The 20,242-nt window shown below is 36.8% G+C and overlaps 3 protein-coding genes and 1 long non-coding RNA gene across 10 annotated transcripts; 1 reads left to right on the top strand and 3 right to left on the bottom strand.

Annotated features, from left to right (window-relative positions):
- Positions 1 to 469: 469 nt before the first annotated feature.
- Positions 470 to 4,436, bottom strand: LOC121801867 (CTD small phosphatase-like protein 2). Of its 3 annotated transcripts, none has more exons than XM_042201309.1 (8): positions 4,206 to 4,436; positions 3,111 to 3,290; positions 2,622 to 2,764; positions 2,348 to 2,444; positions 2,151 to 2,222; positions 1,791 to 2,060; positions 956 to 1,293; positions 470 to 873 (listed from the first exon to the last, which is right to left on the bottom strand). In XM_042201309.1, exons 2-8 carry the CDS (start codon positions 3,262 to 3,264, stop codon positions 658 to 660), a joined length of 1,290 nt encoding a protein of 429 aa, XP_042057243.1. In that variant the 5' UTR covers positions 3,265 to 3,290; positions 4,206 to 4,436; the 3' UTR covers positions 470 to 657. The 3 variants fall into 3 exon arrangements, with proteins under 3 accessions (XP_042057243.1, XP_042057245.1, XP_042057244.1); XM_042201311.1 differs by having other exon boundaries at positions 2,151 to 2,219; XM_042201310.1 differs by having other exon boundaries at positions 3,111 to 3,281.
- A 3,632-nt stretch (positions 4,437 to 8,068) lies between these two features.
- LOC121801865 lies at positions 8,069 to 13,558 on the top strand. Of its 4 annotated transcripts, XR_006050695.1 has the most exons (5): positions 8,069 to 8,356; positions 8,820 to 8,902; positions 11,697 to 11,921; positions 11,994 to 12,303; positions 12,440 to 12,653. It is a non-coding gene; the product is annotated as an uncharacterized LOC121801865 (long non-coding RNA). The 4 variants fall into 4 exon arrangements; XR_006050694.1 differs by lacking the exon at positions 8,069 to 8,356 and having other exon boundaries at positions 8,784 to 8,902; XR_006050693.1 differs by lacking the exons at positions 8,069 to 8,356; positions 8,820 to 8,902 and adding an exon at positions 11,172 to 11,313.
- Positions 8,737 to 12,112, bottom strand: LOC121801864 (65-kDa microtubule-associated protein 8-like). 2 transcript variants are annotated; one of them, XM_042201305.1, is made up of 11 exons: positions 11,979 to 12,112; positions 11,685 to 11,888; positions 11,038 to 11,295; positions 10,729 to 10,941; positions 10,469 to 10,624; positions 10,238 to 10,397; positions 10,004 to 10,155; positions 9,828 to 9,915; positions 9,670 to 9,743; positions 9,257 to 9,331; positions 8,737 to 9,148 (listed from the first exon to the last, which is right to left on the bottom strand). In XM_042201305.1, exons 1-11 carry the CDS (start codon positions 12,063 to 12,065, stop codon positions 8,843 to 8,845), a joined length of 1,773 nt encoding a protein of 590 aa, XP_042057239.1. In that variant the 5' UTR covers positions 12,066 to 12,112; the 3' UTR covers positions 8,737 to 8,842. The 2 variants fall into 2 exon arrangements, with proteins under 2 accessions (XP_042057239.1, XP_042057240.1); XM_042201306.1 differs by lacking the exon at positions 8,737 to 9,148 and having other exon boundaries at positions 9,288 to 9,351.
- A 691-nt stretch (positions 13,559 to 14,249) lies between the features above and the next one.
- On the bottom strand, positions 14,250 to 16,236 carry LOC121802564 (flavonoid 3',5'-methyltransferase-like). Its single transcript, XM_042202250.1, has 5 exons — positions 16,098 to 16,236; positions 15,903 to 15,988; positions 15,685 to 15,829; positions 15,434 to 15,565; positions 14,250 to 14,788 (listed from the first exon to the last, which is right to left on the bottom strand). Exons 1-5 carry the CDS (start codon positions 16,146 to 16,148, stop codon positions 14,498 to 14,500), a joined length of 705 nt encoding a protein of 234 aa, XP_042058184.1. The 5' UTR covers positions 16,149 to 16,236; the 3' UTR covers positions 14,250 to 14,497.
- Positions 16,237 to 20,242: the final 4,006 nt, after the last annotated feature.

Below are 20,242 nucleotides of genomic sequence, written 5' to 3'. Positions count from 1 at the left end.
AATCAGTTACTATTAGTTAATCTATAAGCATAATTTTGGGGTTTGGTTCATTTCAGGTTAATTCTTAAGAAGTTGGGATTAATTCAACTTAGAGGTGTATTCATGAATTCAGTTACTCCCTCCGTCCTCAAATAGGAGTCTTATTCCTTTTCGACCAGATTTTAAGAAAGGATAAGAAAAATAAATGGAAAAAATTAGTGGTATATGAATCTCAAGTGTATTTAATTTATTAGTTTTAAATAAAATGTGAGTGGAATGAGTTATAATGGTCCATTTATAGTATAAAAAGACCGAGACTTCTATTCGCGGACGGACTAAAATAAAAAAATAAAACTCTTATTTGCAAAGGAGGGAATATTAGTTAGTCAAGTCAATAGTCGATAATTGAACCGAACAAAATAAAATCGGTTATCAACTCTATGCCACAAAAACACAAACATATAAGAAATGAAATCAAGAGACCAAGAAGGGCAATTCAAGTGAATAAATCATCCATTTAAAATGTAACTTGTATAAACTTAAATTATTCATTTCCGGTTCACGTCTGCAGTCCTGCAACCCCTTGAGATCACACTGCTTTTACCTCTGTGTAGTTATTTTATCACTTCTACTGCTTCGACAAGACAAAGCAGAAGCAACTACAAAAAAACGCAACGTTCATCTCTGGAACGGGTCTCCTTCGTTGTACTCTAAAGGGGAGACTGCCGCGACTACTTTCTCTCGGAGATTGAATTTCTGGGCGATCAGTGGCCGTACATCTTGAGCTCCGACTAAGCTTTCCAAGAACGGGAGCAGCAATAACAATTCTGAATCAGAACGATCGTCAAACCAGCTTTCGATAGGGATTCCGTTGTCAACTTGGAAACCAAAAGCCTGCAAAACCATCACATACATAATAAGCCTATATATCTCATCAAGCTAAAAAAGTGGCGCGACGAATAAAAATTATGAGTACCTGAGGAGAATTGTCGATTATAATGACACGAGACAAGTCACGGCCGAGAACTGACAGGTCTTTTAGATAATTTCCGTCCACAAAAAGACAGGAATCGCGATAAACACGATGGCGAAAGATTTTCCTCTTAGGGTCCAAGACATTTAAAAGCTGCTCAGCGTAGATGCTTTGACTCGCGGTAAATATAATTATCTCGAAAATCCTAGATACTCTCTCCAGGAATTCTCTAAGATGAGGACGGCATCGCACATATACTGTGTGCTCCTTCAGGTTGAAATTAACAGAGAATGTGAAATCTGCATCATCACATGGTTCGAGTGTCGAGTGCACCAAAGTCTCTGCCATACACAATAACTTTTGTGAGTGCAATTTCATAATCGGGTAAAGTAAGAGATCACAGAAGAAGACAATAATTCACTATGCATAGTCATGAGATCGACAAGATACCAATATAAACAATTGCACAAACATGTTGGTCCAACGACTCAACCATCTTCATATAACGATCACGACATTGTAAAAAGCAAGAAAATGCACCGGAACTTTTTCATTTAGGAGGTCATTTTTGGTAGCCCTGTCTAATGACTGATAAATATGACTTCCAAATTTAGTAAACTACTTGGTAAAATGTACTTTAGTACTTAAAACAATAAAATCAATAAGCAGTGAATCAGCTCAACTCCAAAAGAGGCGTCTTTATTTCAAATTTTAATTTAATAATCAATTAGGTAAATTATCCAATCAGCTTTATTGGTGCCACTAGGCAATCCAACATTGGTAAAGGATCTCGATAACAATACCATAAAAGGAGTGCCAAACGGTAAATTGTGCTTACCATCCAAGTCCAGAACAAGTGATGTTGAAGGGCAGCTTCTTGTTTGTTTAGGCAATAGCAGAGGGCGAAACATAGGGACCACCGAAGAAAGGTCGGGTAAATTCTTTATGAAAAAGTATGGGTCAAAATCATCATAGTCATCAGCATCTTCATCCTCCTGACGTACATCAACTGACATGTGGTCCTGATTGTTCTCATCAATGCATTCCAGGTTTGAATTTTTCATGGAGAGATAAATAGCTGAAACTTCAGGTGAAAGAGTGACACCACCTAAATTTGCACAGAGAGAATAATCTAGTGAATTAATCAAGGAAGAATTTATGGAATTACGGAGATAAATACGTTTTGCCTTGCAAATACCTGGGCAATCAATCTGGATGTTCTCCTTCCCACAGTCCTGGTTCCCATTCCGGAAGTAATTATAGAAGTCTGCTGGAAAGATAAATCAGAGATAAGTTAAGGTACTGAAATATATGACATATTAGACATCGGAAAATAGACTTGGAAAACAAAAATGGAAACAGAAAAGAGTGGTCATAATTCATATAATACTGTACCTTCACTTGAAATATCATCGGCATCGCTTCTAGCAAGGTGAAAGGAAGGAGAGAATATGGTGTCCGCACTGTAATTAGCAGCTCCATTCTCATGACTCTATAATATGACAAATAAAATAAACAAACTCTGACAAGTTATACGAAAAGTTGTTACCACCATTCTTATTCCCATAACTTAAAAATCAGATGGCCCGTGTATTTTTGCAAAGACAGAATCAAACAATGTAAAGCATAATTGTGAAGAAAGAGTATCATATCCAGAGCAGCTGATTACCTTATTTAAAGAAGAATCATGAGATTCATGTTCAGCTTGATGATCCAAACATACGTTGGAGTCATCTGCATCTACCAATCTGAATTTGGTATCCAAATTTGTTCCACCATCAGATTCCTCAACCACCTTCGATTTTGTGCTAACTGAAAATTCAACAAGAAACCCCCAAAATGGTAGAAAATTAAGAAAAACTAAAGAGGGACTGGCTATGAATAGTACTAAGAAACTAAGACTTGGGAGCTTATCGTACAAAGATGTGCCCAAAGAATCAACCAGAGAGAGCAAAACATTAGGATAAAGATGTAAACAAGCTACAGCTAGTAGCAAAATCAGCCACCTAATTTAACGGAGGAACTAAGTCTCCAAATTTAGGGAAGACAGAGAATTCTCTAGGAAAGTTTTTAACGAATGAACTAAGCCTCCCAATTTATGGATTTAGCATTGCATTCAGGCAAAAACTTCAGATAACGGGTTGAAGAGGCTACTAACCAACTTTTTTCTTTCTAGCAGATGATGTTATTATCTCAGCAACTTTCTTTCCCTGAATCTGCACATTCTCGGCCAATTTTTTCTGCTGTCTTGGAACCCTAGGGCTGGCAACCTCTCGAGAATTTCTACCGGTTGTTCTTTTCTTGGTCTGCATTGCTCATTTAAGGAAGACTGTTCCAGCTGTAAAACACTTTCATTAGACTCAAACTCGATTTCATTAGGTTGAAAGAATAAAATTTTATGCAATCCCATCACCACATACACACAAAACCTTCTAAATTCAATTAGTCAAAGAAACAATGTACTATCTGTATATAAATCCCTTATGCAACGGAAACAACATTACAAAATCTACATTTTGATGGAGTAATTGTACAAGATAGAAACAAGTTCCAGACATTTTCTTGTTGCTGTTAAAATCAACTTAACAATCCTGAAATGGAGCATAGAAACCTACTGACAAACCCATTTTATCTGTAAAATTACAATTAAATAATTCAATTAAACCTTGACTACAGCACCAAGAGCTTCACTGAACTGACTAAATGGAGTAAATACTATTAGAAATGGGCAAACTCACCCCTTAAAAGGCCTTATAAGAGGGAGGGTTATCCACACTTATATAGATGAGCTAGGATCGTCACCAAGTCGATGTGGGACAAGATTTAATAGTTTTAACAAATACTATACACAAGCCCCAAATAACATAAAAAATAAATAAAACCACAAAGGCTTCTATTCTCAATTTCTCATTGAGCAAAAATGCAGGAAATCAAAAAAATTCCAAAAACACAGCTCAGCAGATATCTAGCTACTGATTCCATTGCATCCAAATCAGAGAACTAATTCTCCTCAATTAAAGAGAAATAACACTTAAAAAAGTTTTTTTTTCGAGAAAAAATGGACTCAGCTACTTTGTAAATCCACATGCAGCTCCCCCAAACTTGAGCCAATCAAAACAAACCCTAAATCCCAAAAAGCTAACCACAAAAGAACACAGTAGAATTGGAGTATGTCAGCATGCGTATATACTAACTCAATCGCGAAAATCAAAACAAATTCAGAAATCCCAGGAATGCAGCAAATGATTCGTACCTCGAATTCAAAATCTGCAAGGTCAAGAAAGTGAGCTGCTGAAAGCAATTAGCTGAAAAGAGAGTTTGTAGGCTCAGTTCAAAATGGAGAATTTTTCAAGAGGAAATTAAAACCTCTTCTTTCCCTCCAAAGATTAGAAAATGGAAAATATTAGAGGGAAATGAAAAGAGATCGAAATGGCTTTTCTATTTTCTTTTTGCATTTTTCTTTGGGTGAAGAAAATGGTTTGAAATGAAATTAATGCTCTTTGCAGCTTATTAATACCATCTTCCCTTAATATACGATTGCTGTCTTCGAATTTACATAATTTAATACACGACCACGCGCGGGTCGTAATTATATATGTGTACTCGCCCTTAAATCGTGTACGCGTGGACGACCTTTTGTAAAAATCGATTTTTTATTGTGCTCCCTTGACTTCATGAAATTGCATTCAAGATACATCTCGAAATATTTTTAATTTGATTGAACTATTAAAAATAGTTTTTTTTGTTCTAATATTTCTGATCCCTAATTAATTTCAATATCAGGGATAGTCGTTGAACATTGTTATCTAGAGAGTAACAGCATCCGTAGCGCGCCTCGTTATTGTCTCTATCTCGTCTTGAAGAGACGAGACGGCGTTGCAAGGATACGTCTTGGTCTCATCTCGGCGGGTGTCTCGTCCCGGTGGGACGGCTAGCACGACAGCTCGCCACGCGCCAGCGCCACGTGGCGCTAGGCGTGACGCCCACTCGCCGGCCCGGGAGTGGGCGTCGTCACGCTGACGCAATAAATTATTTTTTAATTCGATTTTAATTAAAAAATAATTAAAAATAAACGGTAATGTTACCGTTTTTTACCGTTTTCAACGGTATTTTTTTCTTTTTTATTTTTTACTCTATAAATACTCCTCTTTCATCCTCATTATACACACAAACACACATCTATTCTTCCCAAATCATCTTTCTTTCCTCTCCAATTTTCATCTCACCTCTCCAATTTTCATCTCAAAATGTCCGGCGACGGAAATGAGGGCGGCTCCGGCGGATATGACTTGAACACGTTTGGCGACTGGGGGCATGTACAATGTCTTGGGTGCTGTCGGTTTCGGTTCGTTGACGTAGGGCACCCAAGGCTCGTCGACGCCGGTGGCGTACCAACCACCCTATTTTGATGTGGATGCATACTCTCGTCCCTCTGCCCGAGGTATGGGCAATCGCAGGGATTATCCCAAATTAGGGAGGATTTTTCGGATGAACCCAATTCGGAAGGAGGACGAGACGGTGGAAGCTCCAGGGGTCGCGCATTCGACGCCGTGGAGGAAGAGGAGGAGGATATAGGCCGTCATCCATACAGCCGCAGGGACACGATGACTCTGTTCAACGCTTTAGTCAGCGTCCCATACGATCCCATCGTCGGGAATCAACAAACCCGCAAGTGTTTTTGGGAAAAGGTCACTGACGCCTTCAACGAGAACAAGTCGTCTCGGTCCCGCCGCCGCACCATGAAGATGCTCCGCAGTCATTTTGACCGAGTCGACAAAGATGTCAAAAAATTTTGCGGCATCTACAAGAATGAAGCGGCCCAATACCAAAGTGGAGCCAGTGGAGCCGACATTATGAGAGCGGCTATGCGAGTCTTTTTTTACGACAACGACAAAGAATTCAAACATGTCGATGTTTGGGAGGCCGTCAAAGACGTTGAAAGGTGTGCCGGCGGTGTCCAGTCCAGCACTAGCTCGAGCTCGAAACTCACGAAGCACACGACGGGTGGCCAATATTCGTCTAGTGAGGGCGGGTCAAGCAACGCCTCACAAGAGGTTGAGGGCACGACCACCGATGCAGGGGGCTCCTCTCATGGGCATCGTCGGCCGCAAGGGACCAAGGCGGCGAAGGCGGCTAGAGGGAGGAGGGGCCGAGGCGAATCAAGCCAGACAGGCTCGGTCTCGGGCTCGAACACCCTATTGTCCATGTACTTGACCGCCACGATGGCTGACACTTCCCGCATGACGTCTCCCCAATATCAAGCCCATCTTGCCTGAATTGAGTATATGGCAAGACAAATTGGTATTCCGCCTCCAGGTAGCTTGAGTGCACCGCCACCGCCTTCGGGGGATGATTCGCCGGCAGAGTAGTTCTACTCAATTTCTATAAAATTGTATTTAAATTATGTAATTGTTATTTTTTTAGGATTTTAATTATGTGTTTTTTTTATTTGTTGAATTTTAAGTTGTAATTTTATTTTATTTAATGAAGTGTGTTTTTATTTATTGAATTTGTTGGAAATAAAAATAAAAAATGAAATTGAATGAATAGTTAAGGGATGCGATGATTAAAAGATGGTTAAGAGGGAGAGGGTTGCAGATGTTGTCTCTTAGTTAAGAGATAGGATGAAAAGTACAGTGGGGCGTATGAATAGTGAAGAGATGAGACGGTTAAGAGACGGATAAGAGACGGCGTTACAGATGACCACATTAATTTCATGATATTAATTATAAATACGTTTTTCTTTTACAAAACTTGGAGTATTTAAAGCAATGCCAATAATATAGGAATAGGAGCATCTTCAAAATTTATTTCTTTTTTTACACGCAATATTCCTATTAAATACTACTACTACTATATTACAAGGTGAATAAATACGAGGCTGTAATCTTTACCGTTACCTTGTCAATAGATACTATTTCAGTGGAATACTTTCCAATTAAAGTGGCTTGATAAACATGACCATGCTGGCCTTTTAAAATTTAAAATTTAAACTACATTAGTTCAATTGAACGAAATTTATCACAACAATATGTCACTATATATATACTCCCTCCGTCCACCATTAGGAGTCTCAGTCACTTTTGCGTGTTCTCAACATTATTCTCTCATTTGCTTTATCATTTATCTACTTTAATTATTTATTATCATTTTTATAAAACGAGTGCGCAAAAGTGACCGAGACTCCTAATGGCGGACTGAGAGAGTAGTTCGGAGTTCGGACAGATCTCGGTGCGATTTTGAATCATCGTTTTCTGCAAATTAAAGCTGAGATGGACAATGCAATAGTGAATGAATATGGACACTTTAATATATCTGAAATACATCAATGTTCCGTCTTTAAATTAAATAGCGCCACATAATTAATCATTGAAAAATAAATCTTAGTATAAGGTTTAATTCCAATGGGCAATGGTACTCAAAAAACCATTTCATTTTAGGTTTTTGAGTATGTACCATTTTTGGATTTATACTAAAATAAACCCAGATTGTTTTTTATTTATTTTGTGAGCAAAAAAATACTATAAAAAGGAATAATTTTTTAGATTTGAGTTCTATGTAAACAGTTGGAGTAACATTTACGATAAAATAAATTTGAGTTTAATACGAATGATTAAAAATGTTCTAAGTCAACTTCAAATTCCGAGTAACAATTTTCCCTTTCAAATTTGTTAGTCTAAACTTCACAATTTTTCATCGTGCAAATACAAAGCTATTCTTAGTACTCTAAATATATTTGTCAAATTGTATTCTATTTCCCTTCTTCCGCTTTTACATGTCACATTTGGCATTAAATAATAAATACTACTACTATTAGTTGTATATTTAGAAACACAAATTAATGTCCTTACTTGCATTAAAAATGTCCTTAACGATTTTATTTTTATAATGACATATATTTTTCTAACTCATTTAATTCACATTTTATACATTGTTAAATACAGAACTAACTCATAATTATTTTATCCTACTTACTCATCCAATATTAAAATCGTTAAAAACAAATTATTGAGAAAAAGTAGAACGGAGAGATGAAATATTATTTGCTTAATCGAGACCAAAATAGTGAATTCATGGAAATTTTGGAGATAAATTACTCATATTGATTTGTACCAAAATTAAAGAATTACTAGTATTTCCAAACTATTTCCCGCTAAATTCCACCTCCAATACAGAAAAAAAAAAAAAAAATTCCCCTGCAATGGCAGAGGAAGTAGAAGAAGACCGCGCCAACATTGACGAGACGCATCAGTCGAGAAGAAGAGGAAGGCTATAGCAGTCGAACACAATCGAATTGCTGTCAAACGACACCGTCTGCCTGCTGATTTTCTGCTCGATTCTCTCCCGATGCCTCCTCGCCCCACCGATCAGAATATCCCGGGAGATCGGGCTAAATCGCGGCCAGTTAAGATGCCCGTACCTTCTGCCACTCGTTCAATTGATACCTTCTTTAAAAAAATTACAAAGGCTAATTAGAATTTCTGTTGGTATTAGGTTTTAATAGATTAAATTATACTATCAATTATTGTTCTAGAGGATGGTGTTGTGAGCCTGTTTCAATTCTTAAGTTGAGTTAAATTAATGGAAATTAGATATTTTGGTGCTTAATCTGATTAACAAATCATGTGCAATCGAGATTATATTAGACTTTATACAGTCGTGCTTCTGGATTAATCAATTCAATATGTTTAAGTTATAGTATTGCTTTTTATTAGGAGTATGAAGTATTTGTGGCTTGTGATTTTCTCTACAAAATGAAATGGTTTTGCTTGTCAAATGCTGGGTTTAGATCTTGTGAAATGATCTGTTAATTTATTTACGGGTACAACTCTTTTTATACTATAGAGAATGTACTCTGATTATACAGATTAATGGTGGACACCAAATATCCTAGGGTGAGAAGGGGCCAGAAAATGACGAGACAACTGACACTGTATCCTCTCTGGGATGGTAAGAAAAGCCTTTCTGACTGTATGCCCTTTCCCTCTTTGTTTTCTTTCCTCCTGTTATGGAAGATATGCCTCGACTTGGTGAGTTGATGCTGCTTGGTCCCATAGATTTTCTATTTAGAGGGCTTGCACTTCCAAAGCCTCCGTTTATGCTTTTATCTGAAAGACGTCGACTGCTAGTGCTTGGCCTTGTTCCAAATGGGCTGTCGGGCTCAGCCACTACTTTACTTTGTACCTTCTTCTGTTCCTGCATTAAAGATCACCCCCTTGTGTATTGAAATCTTCTAAAAATGCCATAATCACAGTTTATAGTAGTACTAGTGAATGAGAATGAAAAAGGTTCTGGAGATATTACCCGTTGTCTTTGTTTCTCCTCTTCCTTTTCCTTTCTCAACATATGGTACTCTTCAAGCATTGCTAGTAGAGGAACCTGAAGTCCGAATTTTAATTCTAGTACAAAGGTTTATTCAGAAACATTGCAAAGCTGAATAATGAGGCATAAAAGGCTTTGGAATTCAAAGTTTAGTTCCTAGAAAACTGAACAAGTGCGTGATCATGAAACGAAAAACCAACTCAAGTGTGTATAAGTTATCCTGAGAGTGTTCTCTCTGCTGAAACATTATCTACCTAACCAGTTTGACACTACAATTTCATCACTTCTACGAATACCATGTCTATCATATATCCAAGAATGTATCCAAGAAGATGGTACATATTCATAATGCTTACAAGAATGGTTTACTGAAGTAGCTATTCCGAACAGTATACCTCATCATACAAGAAGACTTTCTTTCTTTCATCTTCCCAGTCCTTAGTTTTGGATATCAGCAAGTCCACCAAAGCTGCCAGGAGGATGAAACAGACAAGATAATGTATTAGTACTATTAAGTTATTCTTGAAAGTATATCGCGGAGATAACTCTTAACCTGGTATCTTGTTGACCATCAATCTGGCTCGCTCAGCCCTTTTAAGGTTCTTATGAGCACCTCTGCTAACCGAATAGCGATTTTCATCCTGAATTGGGAAATTAGCAGCTAAGATTTTCTTGCTCAAGGGGTTCTTAATGTATTTACTATTTAAATGAAGAAGAGAAGAATCTGACCATGCTGTACTCTTCTAACCAGAGCTCCTCGTCACATGCCAATATCCACTTTTCAACCTTCTCCATGATCACCTTCCTGCTACTAGCTTCTTCTTCAGCTCTTGATATCTGCTCATCCATGCTTGTGAGGAGATCGGCATGATCAATCTCCCCTTTTATATGTATGGCCATGGGTCAAATTGTGATACATATGAGCTACAACTAAAAATTTTCTTTCTAAAAATTCAGTCTTACCGGAGTCTATTTGGCTTATTATTTTTTCCATCTCCGATCTCGATGGTATTTCCATGTGTGATATTCTGCATATGTCCTCGAGCTCTATTTGTTTCTTGAAGAAAAACTCTTTCATCTTGCTTGCTTTCAACTGATCCAGTCTCTTCACTTCAGTGTCAGCCTTGAAAAGGATTCATAATCAAATTAAATCATTTCTGGCATATAATTCCAGAGAAGTATCAGACAGCATACCTGTTGCACCATGTCAAGAGTAAGGCTTCCGGGAGTGGATATCTCTGCTGATGCCATAGATGATAGATTGGCAACACGTAGAAATTCTTGACGGTCTTTATAGGGTGTATCCATGAGACTCCACAAATCAGACAATGCTTTACCAAGTTGTTGCAGCTGAATAAATAAATCAACTAATCAGAGTTACTATGCTAGGAGTTTGCAGTGACCATTTCTGTGTGCATTCCTTATATCATATATATTGTGAAAAAAATATCTACCTTGTCAAACCGTGTTTGTTTTTCTGATTGAAGGGACTTCACTGTGCTATCAAGCTTTTCCAGGATACCATCACTAATGTTCTTTGACAATCCTGATAATTCGTTCAAGCTTGGGTGCACCTTTGTTATGATCGATGAAGAATCCATTCCTAAAGTGGCTGACAAATTTCTGATTGTGCTTATGCAGTTTTCCATCCTCTGAAGTCTGTCGCTCTTTAGATAGGGATACGAGCATGCAAGAAAACAAATAAAAGTGATTGGTTTCTGAATTTATTTTTAGCCCCTTACAACATATTTTCACTATAGTACCTTCTCACTCTGAAGTCTCTGAAGCTCATTTTGGAACTCCTCAAGTTTCTTAAGTGAAAGATCATTCTCATTGACACATACAGGTGATGTTGAATCATTATACTCTGTCCAACCTGCAATTTCTGCAGAAATTTTATGAATTTGCCCTTGTACTACACGGAATTGCTTTACTCGCTCTTCTTTCCTTAACTGCATCTCTCTTAGTGCTGGGGTTATAGAATTCAGTTGCTCTTTCAGCGTTCCTTCCATTTTCTCTGGCTGTCGAGGATGAAAGAGGTACTTGAATCAAAACATAACAGTACATATTTTAAAGCTTTTCTCCTGCTAAGATCTATAATTATTGTTTGCTGTAATGTAAAAATATCAGATTGCCAAGCTTCCTTCCCCTGTAATTTTACATTGATAGATGTTTTAAATCAGTTTTTCACATAATTGCAATATTTTCATTTTTTTAACATTATGATTGTCTCTTGATCTTCATGCAGAAAGCATTGAGAGTATTTTTCATGTTTCATAGTATTTGATTTCTCTTAAATTATGTGATCATGACCAAGAGCTACAACTATATTGGCTCTTCCATGATACAGTACTGAATAATTTCCTTATACAAAGGTTTCGATTTAACTGGTTTGTAGTGTATATCTTACCCTTCCTGGCAGTGATCTTTCTCCAAGTGAGAGGAGGAGATGCGTGAACTCAGCCTCGGACTCTGCAAGCTGCTGATGTAGTCGAGCTCGTGAAATGTTAGCTCTGTCAACTTTTCTTCTATAAATCTCGAGGCACTCATGCTCAAGATCCAGCAGAAACTTTTCCCGCTCAAATTTGTCTTCTCCGACTTCATCCCATATGATCTGCAAGCGAAAGGCTCGTGTTACAACAATCTGGTGAGCAATCTGACTGATCACATTGCCATAAGTTAAAAAATTCGTATAAAGACATGCCTGTAATTCTTGTAGCAAGTAGCCACACGACGTCTCCAGCAATGCTAAACTTCCCATCCCACCATTTGATTTCTGTAAGGATCCCATCAAGAGAATCTGTTGTGATGAGATGATGAAAGACTAGAGATTTAGCAGTCGTTTCCTAGAAGCGACTAGTATTTTCTCGTACCACAAGAGCAGTTATAAAAAGTAGAGAGATGGAGGGACCATAGTGAGGTGGGACTTTTGTTTTGGGAGTGAATATTTGCTTGAAAGATAAGGTTTCACTGGTGGGTGACAGTGGAACTTTAGGCTCAAGGATCCTTTGTTGCTTTTGATCTTCAAGGTTTGTCTTCCTACTTTACTGTCAAGGTTAATTCTAGTGTGTTTTGTATCAACAGATGAGATGATGGTTTGATTCTCTCATCACAATTGAGCTTCTAATGATTGTGAGGTCTCACTCTTTTTTTTGCTTTGAGCAGGACTTGATTCTCAAGCAAAGCTCTCTGGAAAATGGGGAAAAGAAATGGTGAGGCATCATATACTTGTCCTTGAGAATCTTGTTATTAGATTATCATATGAGAATCCACTTTTCTTGGAAACTTACTCATTTTATCTCAGATAATTAGTAAAATCACATTTACTTATGTTATGTTATTGGAGAGGTACTGTTATTCCTCACCAATGTTTGTCAAACTATGAATGAAAAACCCCTAGAATATGTCTCATTAATTCTCTTGCTAGTGTCTTATCTGCATTTTGTATGATTAAAAAAAAGAAAAACAAAGAAAGAATATTTGGGCAGACAAATCCCCTATGACGACAATAAGATTAGTGATGCCTTGTCCAAAAAAGGACATTTTACCTTGACTCTTTATGGGTTTTTAGAGACAACTAGTGCATTGCATGTTTCTATTAAAAGTTCATTTAATGTAGATTTAGTGTTAGAACTTAGATTGCTTGGTAGCATTTCGTTATCACTACGTTTTTGTTAGGTGGCGCAGGTAAACGAGAACGATGTTAAACCTTGGGTTTTTTCTCATTAAAGTCTAACATATTTATTTTAAAAACATGAAATACACACGTGGTCACCTTGTCTGTTGAGAGGTGCTCACACATATATGTATGCAATAAATATTGTATGAGTGCTTCACAAGTCTAGACTCCAAATAACTCAAATCATACTATTACAGTACTCCTTCCGTTTCTCCATAGTTGAGTCATTTCTCTATATAATAACTTTTTTCTCTTTCTTACTTTTTTTAATAAGGAGGATCAACGATGGTTCTCCATCTACCCCCGAGATGACTCGGACCCCCGACCTAACGGTTAGAGGTGAAGCGTCTTACCACCGAGGTTGTCACCTTGGGTACAAACGAGTCAACTTGACTACCCCAGAACTGGTACACGGCTAGTCAACTGTCACCCCCAAGGGAAATTAATCCCAAGATGCGCCTCCCAGGGGTCGAACTCGTGACCTCCAGGATGATGCGGTATCCAACGCCCTTTACCGCTAGGCCAAGTGGCTTGGATTCTCTTTCTTACTTTACTTTCTCTTACTTTATTCTTTCTATTTTATTCACATTCTACTTTATTCTCTACTTTTTTTCTCTCTCTTACTTTTTTATCTATTTATTTAACACATTCAACATCCCTTTCTTAAACTCCGTGTCGAAAAATTTTGCTTCAACTATGAAGAAACGGATGAAGTAATTACTAAGTGACGTGGTAGGTGTTGCTCAATTGTGACTACACAACAGTTGGAAAAGGCAAATGGTACATATAAGATGTCCTTGAATAATGATCTCATTCAATGACGCATGCATATTGGGGATTTCGTAAATGGAATTCGTAGAGTCGGACACAACAAAAAAAGTTAGTTGTTATCTACATTGGAAGGCTGTAGCTAAGTGAATCAAATGGAGTTTCGCGGTCTTCTATGGTTCCATCTATACCTAATATCATGTTTTTTTTCATATGTCCAAAAAAATTTACCATCCTTCATTTTAAAAATTCATATGATCTCACTTTTTTTTAGTTTCAACATTTTTTTATTATTATTACTAAATTTACAAATTTGTATGGGATTATGGGAATATTTGTCTTGGATGTGGATTGTGGGGTGTGAAAGATTATATGGACTGTTATTGATCTTTTTAATTACGAGGACGATTTTGTACATCCTTTATTGGGCTTCAATCTTTATTAGGCCAGCCCAATAAGATCCAATCATCAAATGAAGGCTTTTATGTCAAAGGCGAAATGCCAACACTAAAATGTCAAAGCTGGATGTGAGGTCTAAAGACTATGGACTCTGATTTATCAAATGTTCTTCAAATACAATAGTCCAAATTTTAAATATAAAAATAGTCACCAACGAAGAAAATAAAATAAAAAAAACAAGCAAAATAATCGAAGGAGTACACTGGTAGCAGTTCCAAACAAATGAAACCTTAATTTGTATAGAATTATAAAAAAAATGGAAATAAAATTACAGTTGCATATGGTGTAATTATATAAATAAAAAGGAGGGGAAATAATCAGATGAGACGCCTGCACAAAGTGAGGCCATCTCCGATAGAAAGCTGGGCCAATTCAATGCGAGAATCCGAGGCAAGAAATGAGTTGAGAGCAATGATATGGCCTTTGCAGCCCCTCAAGAAGTCATCCATCTCGTCTTCCTCCGCCGCGACGACGGTGCCGGACCACAAGGTGTTGTCGTAGGCTATAATTCCTCCTACCTTAACCAGCTTCAGCAGTTGTTTGTGGTAGTTGATGTAGTTCTCTTTGTCCGCATCAACGAATGCATAATCAAATGTCCCTTCCTCACCCTATTAATTCATTCATTTTTCATCAATTATTCAAAATCCAATATATGTTCCATTTTAAATGACATTTGACTGAAATGAGTTGATAATGGTGGATGGACCGAAATAAAAAAAAAGGACAAATATTGTTAGATGATGGAGTACTGACTTATGGATTTAAAGAGAAATATTATGTTGCTTATCTTATTTGAGCACTACAAATATCGCTTTCGTTTATGCTTATTTGTTATTTTTATATACTATATATGTAGTTATACTATTATAATATATTTGAAATTAATTAAGTTTATATAATTAATTTTATAAATTATAGTAGTATGAATTTTGATTCGATTTATTTATTTGAAGTTGTTGAGAAAATGAAGAATCAAACTTTAGTTTAAGTAATTTGTTAAATTAATAATAAAATAATTAAAATAAATGATACTAACATACACTTGTGGTAATCATGGTTCATGAGAGACAAAATATATAGTATAACACTTATCTATATTTAAATGGGAGTATTAATAGAATATGAGCAATCACGAAGAGAGATATTCGACCATGAATATATAGCATAACACTTATCTACATGAATTACTTAATTTTAGTATTATAAAGTTCACAATTATATTAATATTATCTTTGTAAGAAGTGATTAATTACCGTGGAGAGGAGTTCCTTCATGACACTCAAAGCATCAGACTGGATGAACTCAATTTTGTGAGCCATGTTTGCCTTTTCAATAAATGGCAATCCAATTTCGTAGGCTTCCCGATCCGGGTCGATCGCGGTTATCTGCAAAACGACGATTAGAGAGAGGTAAGTCGAGATGAAAAAAAAAACTACGCGAACTTTGATTCCTCAATGAGTATACAAGTCAATTATTTTATTTTTCATCCTCCAAATTTACATACCTTGCCGTCGTCGGGAAGAGCGAGAGCAGTGGAGAGAAGTGAATAACCGGTAAAAACTCCGACTTCGATAGTCTTCTTCGCATTCATAATTTTCAAAAGCATAGAAATAAACAGTCCCTCATCAGCCGGCACATTCATAAGACTCCTGATTAACCATCAATTGATTATTACAATTATTTTATTATGCAAAAACTATAAATGTTTGGTTTATATATTACCAAAATTTATATTTATCGACGGTAGCATTCCTGATCTCTTTGAGTTGTTCGTGCTCTCTAGGATAGGCACTTGTTTCCAGAATATACTGAAAAAAATTAATATGAAATATATTACTTGATAAAGAAAAAAAAATGAAATAAGCTAATTTTTCAATATTATGCAAAATTAATTTAAGTAGGGAGTAGAAAGAAAACCTTAGCTAGGACTTCGCTCTGAAGAATGGAGCCATAGAACTTATCCTTCATTTTCAAATTAAGCTAATAAAGATGAATGATAAGTTTGGTATGAATGAAGGGATGATGTATTTATTTGAAAGAATGAGGCTATTTATAAAGATTAGAGACTCTATTTGGAAGAAATGTCTACAGCAACTACTCTCATATATCCACTATTTTATTTAGGGATATTGGTTCCTAAAATCATAAACTTTATCTCAAATTTAGTACTAATGTAGTATTTTTCATGAACTTTGAAAGTGGTCTATAATATCACAAACTTTGCACTTTGTTTGGTATTTCCCAAACTGACTCAAATAAAATATTTTCATCAAAATCTTATTTTATGTGGACAATCGTGATACATATTATGATATTTTAAACCACTTTTTAAGTTCATAACATGTAGGATAAAAAGCATGTTGAAAATTACATTGATTTAATTGTGTCAAGTATGATAAAAAAAAACTTCGTAAGTTAGTCAAATACTAAATTTTGGACAAAGTTTATGGTTTTATGGACCAATATTCATAGTTTACTTTTAAATTTTTTTATATTTGATTTTGGGTGGGTTGTTAAGAGCATCCCCATTGCCACTCTCCGGGGTAGACGGCGTCCGTGCCAGCGGCGCGACACAGCCCCGTCCGCCGCTGTGCTCGGGCCAACGGCACGGCGCTGCTCGATAATAAGAGCATGTTCGTACCGCTGAGCATGTCGACGTGACAGCGTGCGATTGGCCAACGACAATGCCGTTGTAATTTCCTTTTTTTAAAAAATCGAAAATAATACCAAAAATTAAAATTTTAAAAAAAATCGGATTCCCAAAAAATATAGTCGTTTATTACCTTTTTTGATTTTTTTTTTGATTTTTTTTTAAAAAAATTTAATCCCAAAATCATCTATAAATACACACATTCATCATCCATTTTCTCATACAACACATTCATCATCCTTCTTCCTCTCTTACTCAAACCCTCTCTAAAAATTCATAAATGGATTTCACCGATATCATGGCTGAAGCGGAGCGCGAAGAATAAAAATACTATGAACAATATCGTGCCGCCTATGAAGCCTATGTCGACGTCGCCACCCCTGCCCCTCCTCCTCAACCAACTAGATCAAAACGCCGCTACATTCCTCGTGACCAGGAGGGAGCCCATGAAAGGCTCGTTGCCGACTATTTTTTCGACACACCGCGGTTTCCGGACGATTACTTCTGGCACCATTTTCGCATGTCAAAACGGTTGTTTATGCATATTGTCAACACATTGTCCACCCGTGTTGAATACTTTCAATCACGTAGAGACGCAACCGGTCGGCAAAGTCTCTCGGCGTTGCAGAAGTGTACTTGTGTCCTCCAACAACTTGCTACTGGTCAAACGGCTGACCTCTTCGACGAGTATTTGCATGTGGGTAAGTCAACTGGAATCCTATGCCTCAAAAATTTTTGCGACGACATTCGTTCTGCTTTCGGTGAGGAATTCCTTCGGGTACCCACCACCGAAGATTGTCAACGGTTGCTTCATCTTAACGAAACAGTCCACGGTTTTCCCGGTATGCTTGGCAGCATGGACTGCATGCATTGGAAGTGAAAGAATTGCCCGAATGCTTGGAGGGGGCAACAGTTAGCGGCCACAAAGGCGGCGGCCCAACGCTTATCCTTGAAGCGGTCACCAACTACCGCCTATGGATTTGGCATGCATATTTCGGTGTTGCCGGATCCAACAACGACTTGAACATGCTCTATTCTTCACCACTCTTCAATGATGTTTTGAGTGGTGTGGCACCGGTGGTCGACTTCATCGTCAACGGAAATCCATACCATATTGGTTACTATCTCGCCGATGGTATCTACCCAAGGTGATCAACTTTCGTGAAGACGCTCAGCAATCCGCAAGACCCGAGGCAGGTTCTTTTTGCGAAGCGTCAAGAGTCTGACAGGAAAGACGTCGAAAGAGCTTTTGGGGTCCTTCAAGGCCGATTCAACATTGTGAATGCCCCGTCTCGGCTGTGGTACTCTAAGAATATTGCCGACATCATGTAACCATGTATTATCTTATACAACATGATTATAGCTGACGAAGGACCGAGGGCGGCTAACTTTTACGACGAGGATGAAGCCGGAAGCTCAACGGCAAGGTCTCCCCCACGCTGAGGTGTGCATACGACGGTGCGAGAGAGGATCGAAACAAGACACACAATGCGCGATACCAAAGCCCACATTGAGCTACAAGAAGACCTAATCAAACACATTTGGGCGAAATTCGGCAATGAGTAGTGGGTTTTTTAATTTTATGAATTTAATTATATATTTTTTAATTTTTAGGACTTTAATTATGTAATTTTTAATTTTTAGGATTTGAATTATGTAATTTTAATTTTTAGTAATTTGTAATAGTATTCCGGGCATTTTTAATGCATTCTAATATTGTGGAAATGTTTTTATTTAAACTTAATAATATAATGGTGGGACCCTTAAACATGTCCTTGCGGAAGAACATGGATGTGGGTGTTGTGCTCTTGAGGAAGAGTATAGAGTAAAAAATGAATAAAAATGAATCTGGGCCCACTTTCATGCTATTGCTTAAGAGCATGGATGGGGATGTTCGTCACGTAGATTCTCCCGGCCAACAACCACCATCTCATTATTAAGTTTCACATATTTAATTATTTGCAAGAATTTGATAACATTAATTGGTTGGTTACACATGAATGAGACAACTCGATGGCAGTCCCCTAAATTATTAATTACTATGAACACAAATGTAGGCTATAATACGAATCTCTTCATCCTCCAATTAATGTAAATATTTATACAATTAGTGACAGGTCATGAAACAAATCTTGAGTTTGGTGAGGATCTATTAAGAAATAGAACTGGGATTCGAAGTTTGGTAAAATCCATTAAGAAAAATGAGAAATCATGATTGAGTTTGGTGAAGGGCAATAAAAATTAAGAATAAACTTCAAAATGAGAACCCATAGAAATCGAGCAACATGAAGGTGTGTTGTTATGATATTCATATTTTAATTTTAATACTACTATTATTATTAAAAATTATGAGTGGGCAAGTCAAACACTCAATGTAGGAATCACAATTAACCCAATTTTGTATATATATAAATCCTTATATACCGTGGTTGGTAAATAATGCTGTTTATTTATTTTTTAATAAGAAAATAATTTATTATAAAGAGAAAGTACACTAATTTTGATTTATAAACTAAATATAAAAAATAAACTATTTTTTTTATAATAGAGGCATCAATTAACTGCTAAAAACGATGTAATTGATCAAGTGCTCGAAATATTTAATGTTAACCACCGTTTATAGTACTAGGTCTATCTAATATAATACAAATAGTCAGTGATTAAGGTATGCCACTATCAATGTAACGATTAATTTACATGGACAGAGAGTAAATGATCAAATTCTGATTAATTTTGTAAGGTTAAAAATCAATGGTTAATATAAGAGGGAGGATGTTATTTATCTTCTAAAGAGCATTCAAACGAATACTAAAGCATCCTATACGTTACTATATGGAACAATTGATTAGCACAGTCAAGGTTAAAATGAATGTGTAATAGCCTTCTCTGATTTCGATTGGATAGATCTAGCACGAAGGCAGAATATAGGAGTCTTGCTTGTGCTACTTCAGAATCACATGGCTTCCATCAAGTCCCGCCCTACATGCTAGGACAAAGCACATTGTACTCTGTCCGCGATAAAGTCCTGGCCAAGGATATTGAGCTACAATGCGGCTTCGTCCCACTGCGTAGCTTCGCCTTTTCACAACAATTAATATATGTCCATTTTACTCTTAGATGCATGCTCAATTTTTTTCCTTAATATTTTTGTTTCCATTTTTTCACGGTTTCACCTGTAGTGCTTCTTCTAACAAATTTTATAAAGTACCTTGAAGGCTATACCTTTTGTTTCCATTGGCCTATAAAAAAGCATTAGCTTTGAGAAAGAAAAAAAACAATACAAACTACATCTCCATTTTTGTCCTAAATTTTCTTGCATTCATCATTTAGTGCACAATTAAGAAGTCTGGCTATTTTCTCAATTCTCGAAACTTCATCAGTGTGTAGTGAGTCAGAGGTGTTTTTATACGTT

This window comes from Salvia splendens, chromosome 5 (assembly GCF_004379255.2).
Source record: "Salvia splendens isolate huo1 chromosome 5, SspV2, whole genome shotgun sequence".
NCBI classification, from domain to species: domain Eukaryota; kingdom Viridiplantae; phylum Streptophyta; class Magnoliopsida; order Lamiales; family Lamiaceae; genus Salvia; species Salvia splendens.
The sequence above is the reverse complement of the archived record's forward strand: the minus strand, read 5'-3'. Positions and strand labels throughout refer to the sequence as shown.

Excerpts from the sequence above, each read along its gene's own strand:
- LOC121802564 (XM_042202250.1), bottom strand. The coding sequence starts at position 16,148 with ATGAAGGATAAGTTCTATGGCTCCATTCTTCAGAGCGAAGTCCTAGCT. Across the intron at positions 15,830-15,902 it reads GTCGATAAATATAAATTTTG|GAGTCTTATGAATGTGCCGG; the intron begins GTAATATATAAA and ends ATGGTTAATCAG. Across the intron at positions 14,789-15,433 it reads TGAAGGAACTCCTCTCCACG|GGTGAGGAAGGGACATTTGA; the intron begins GTAATTAATCAC and ends ATGAATTAATAG.
- LOC121801867 (XM_042201309.1), bottom strand. The coding sequence starts at position 3,264 with ATGCAGACCAAGAAAAGAACAACCGGTAGAAATTCTCGAGAGGTTGCC. Across the intron at positions 2,223-2,347 it reads CGATGATATTTCAAGTGAAG|CAGACTTCTATAATTACTTC; the intron begins GTACAGTATTAT and ends TTATCTTTCCAG. Across the intron at positions 1,294-1,790 it reads ACTTGTTCTGGACTTGGATG|AGACTTTGGTGCACTCGACA; the intron begins GTAAGCACAATT and ends TGTGTATGGCAG.
- LOC121801864 (XM_042201305.1), bottom strand. The coding sequence starts at position 12,065 with ATGGGATCCTTACAGAAATCAAATGGTGGGATGGGAAGTTTAGCATTG. Across the intron at positions 10,942-11,037 it reads AGAGACTTCAGAGTGAGAAG|AGCGACAGACTTCAGAGGAT; the intron begins GTACTATAGTGA and ends CCCTATCTAAAG. Across the intron at positions 10,398-10,468 it reads CTCTTGACATGGTGCAACAG|GCTGACACTGAAGTGAAGAG; the intron begins GTATGCTGTCTG and ends ATCCTTTTCAAG.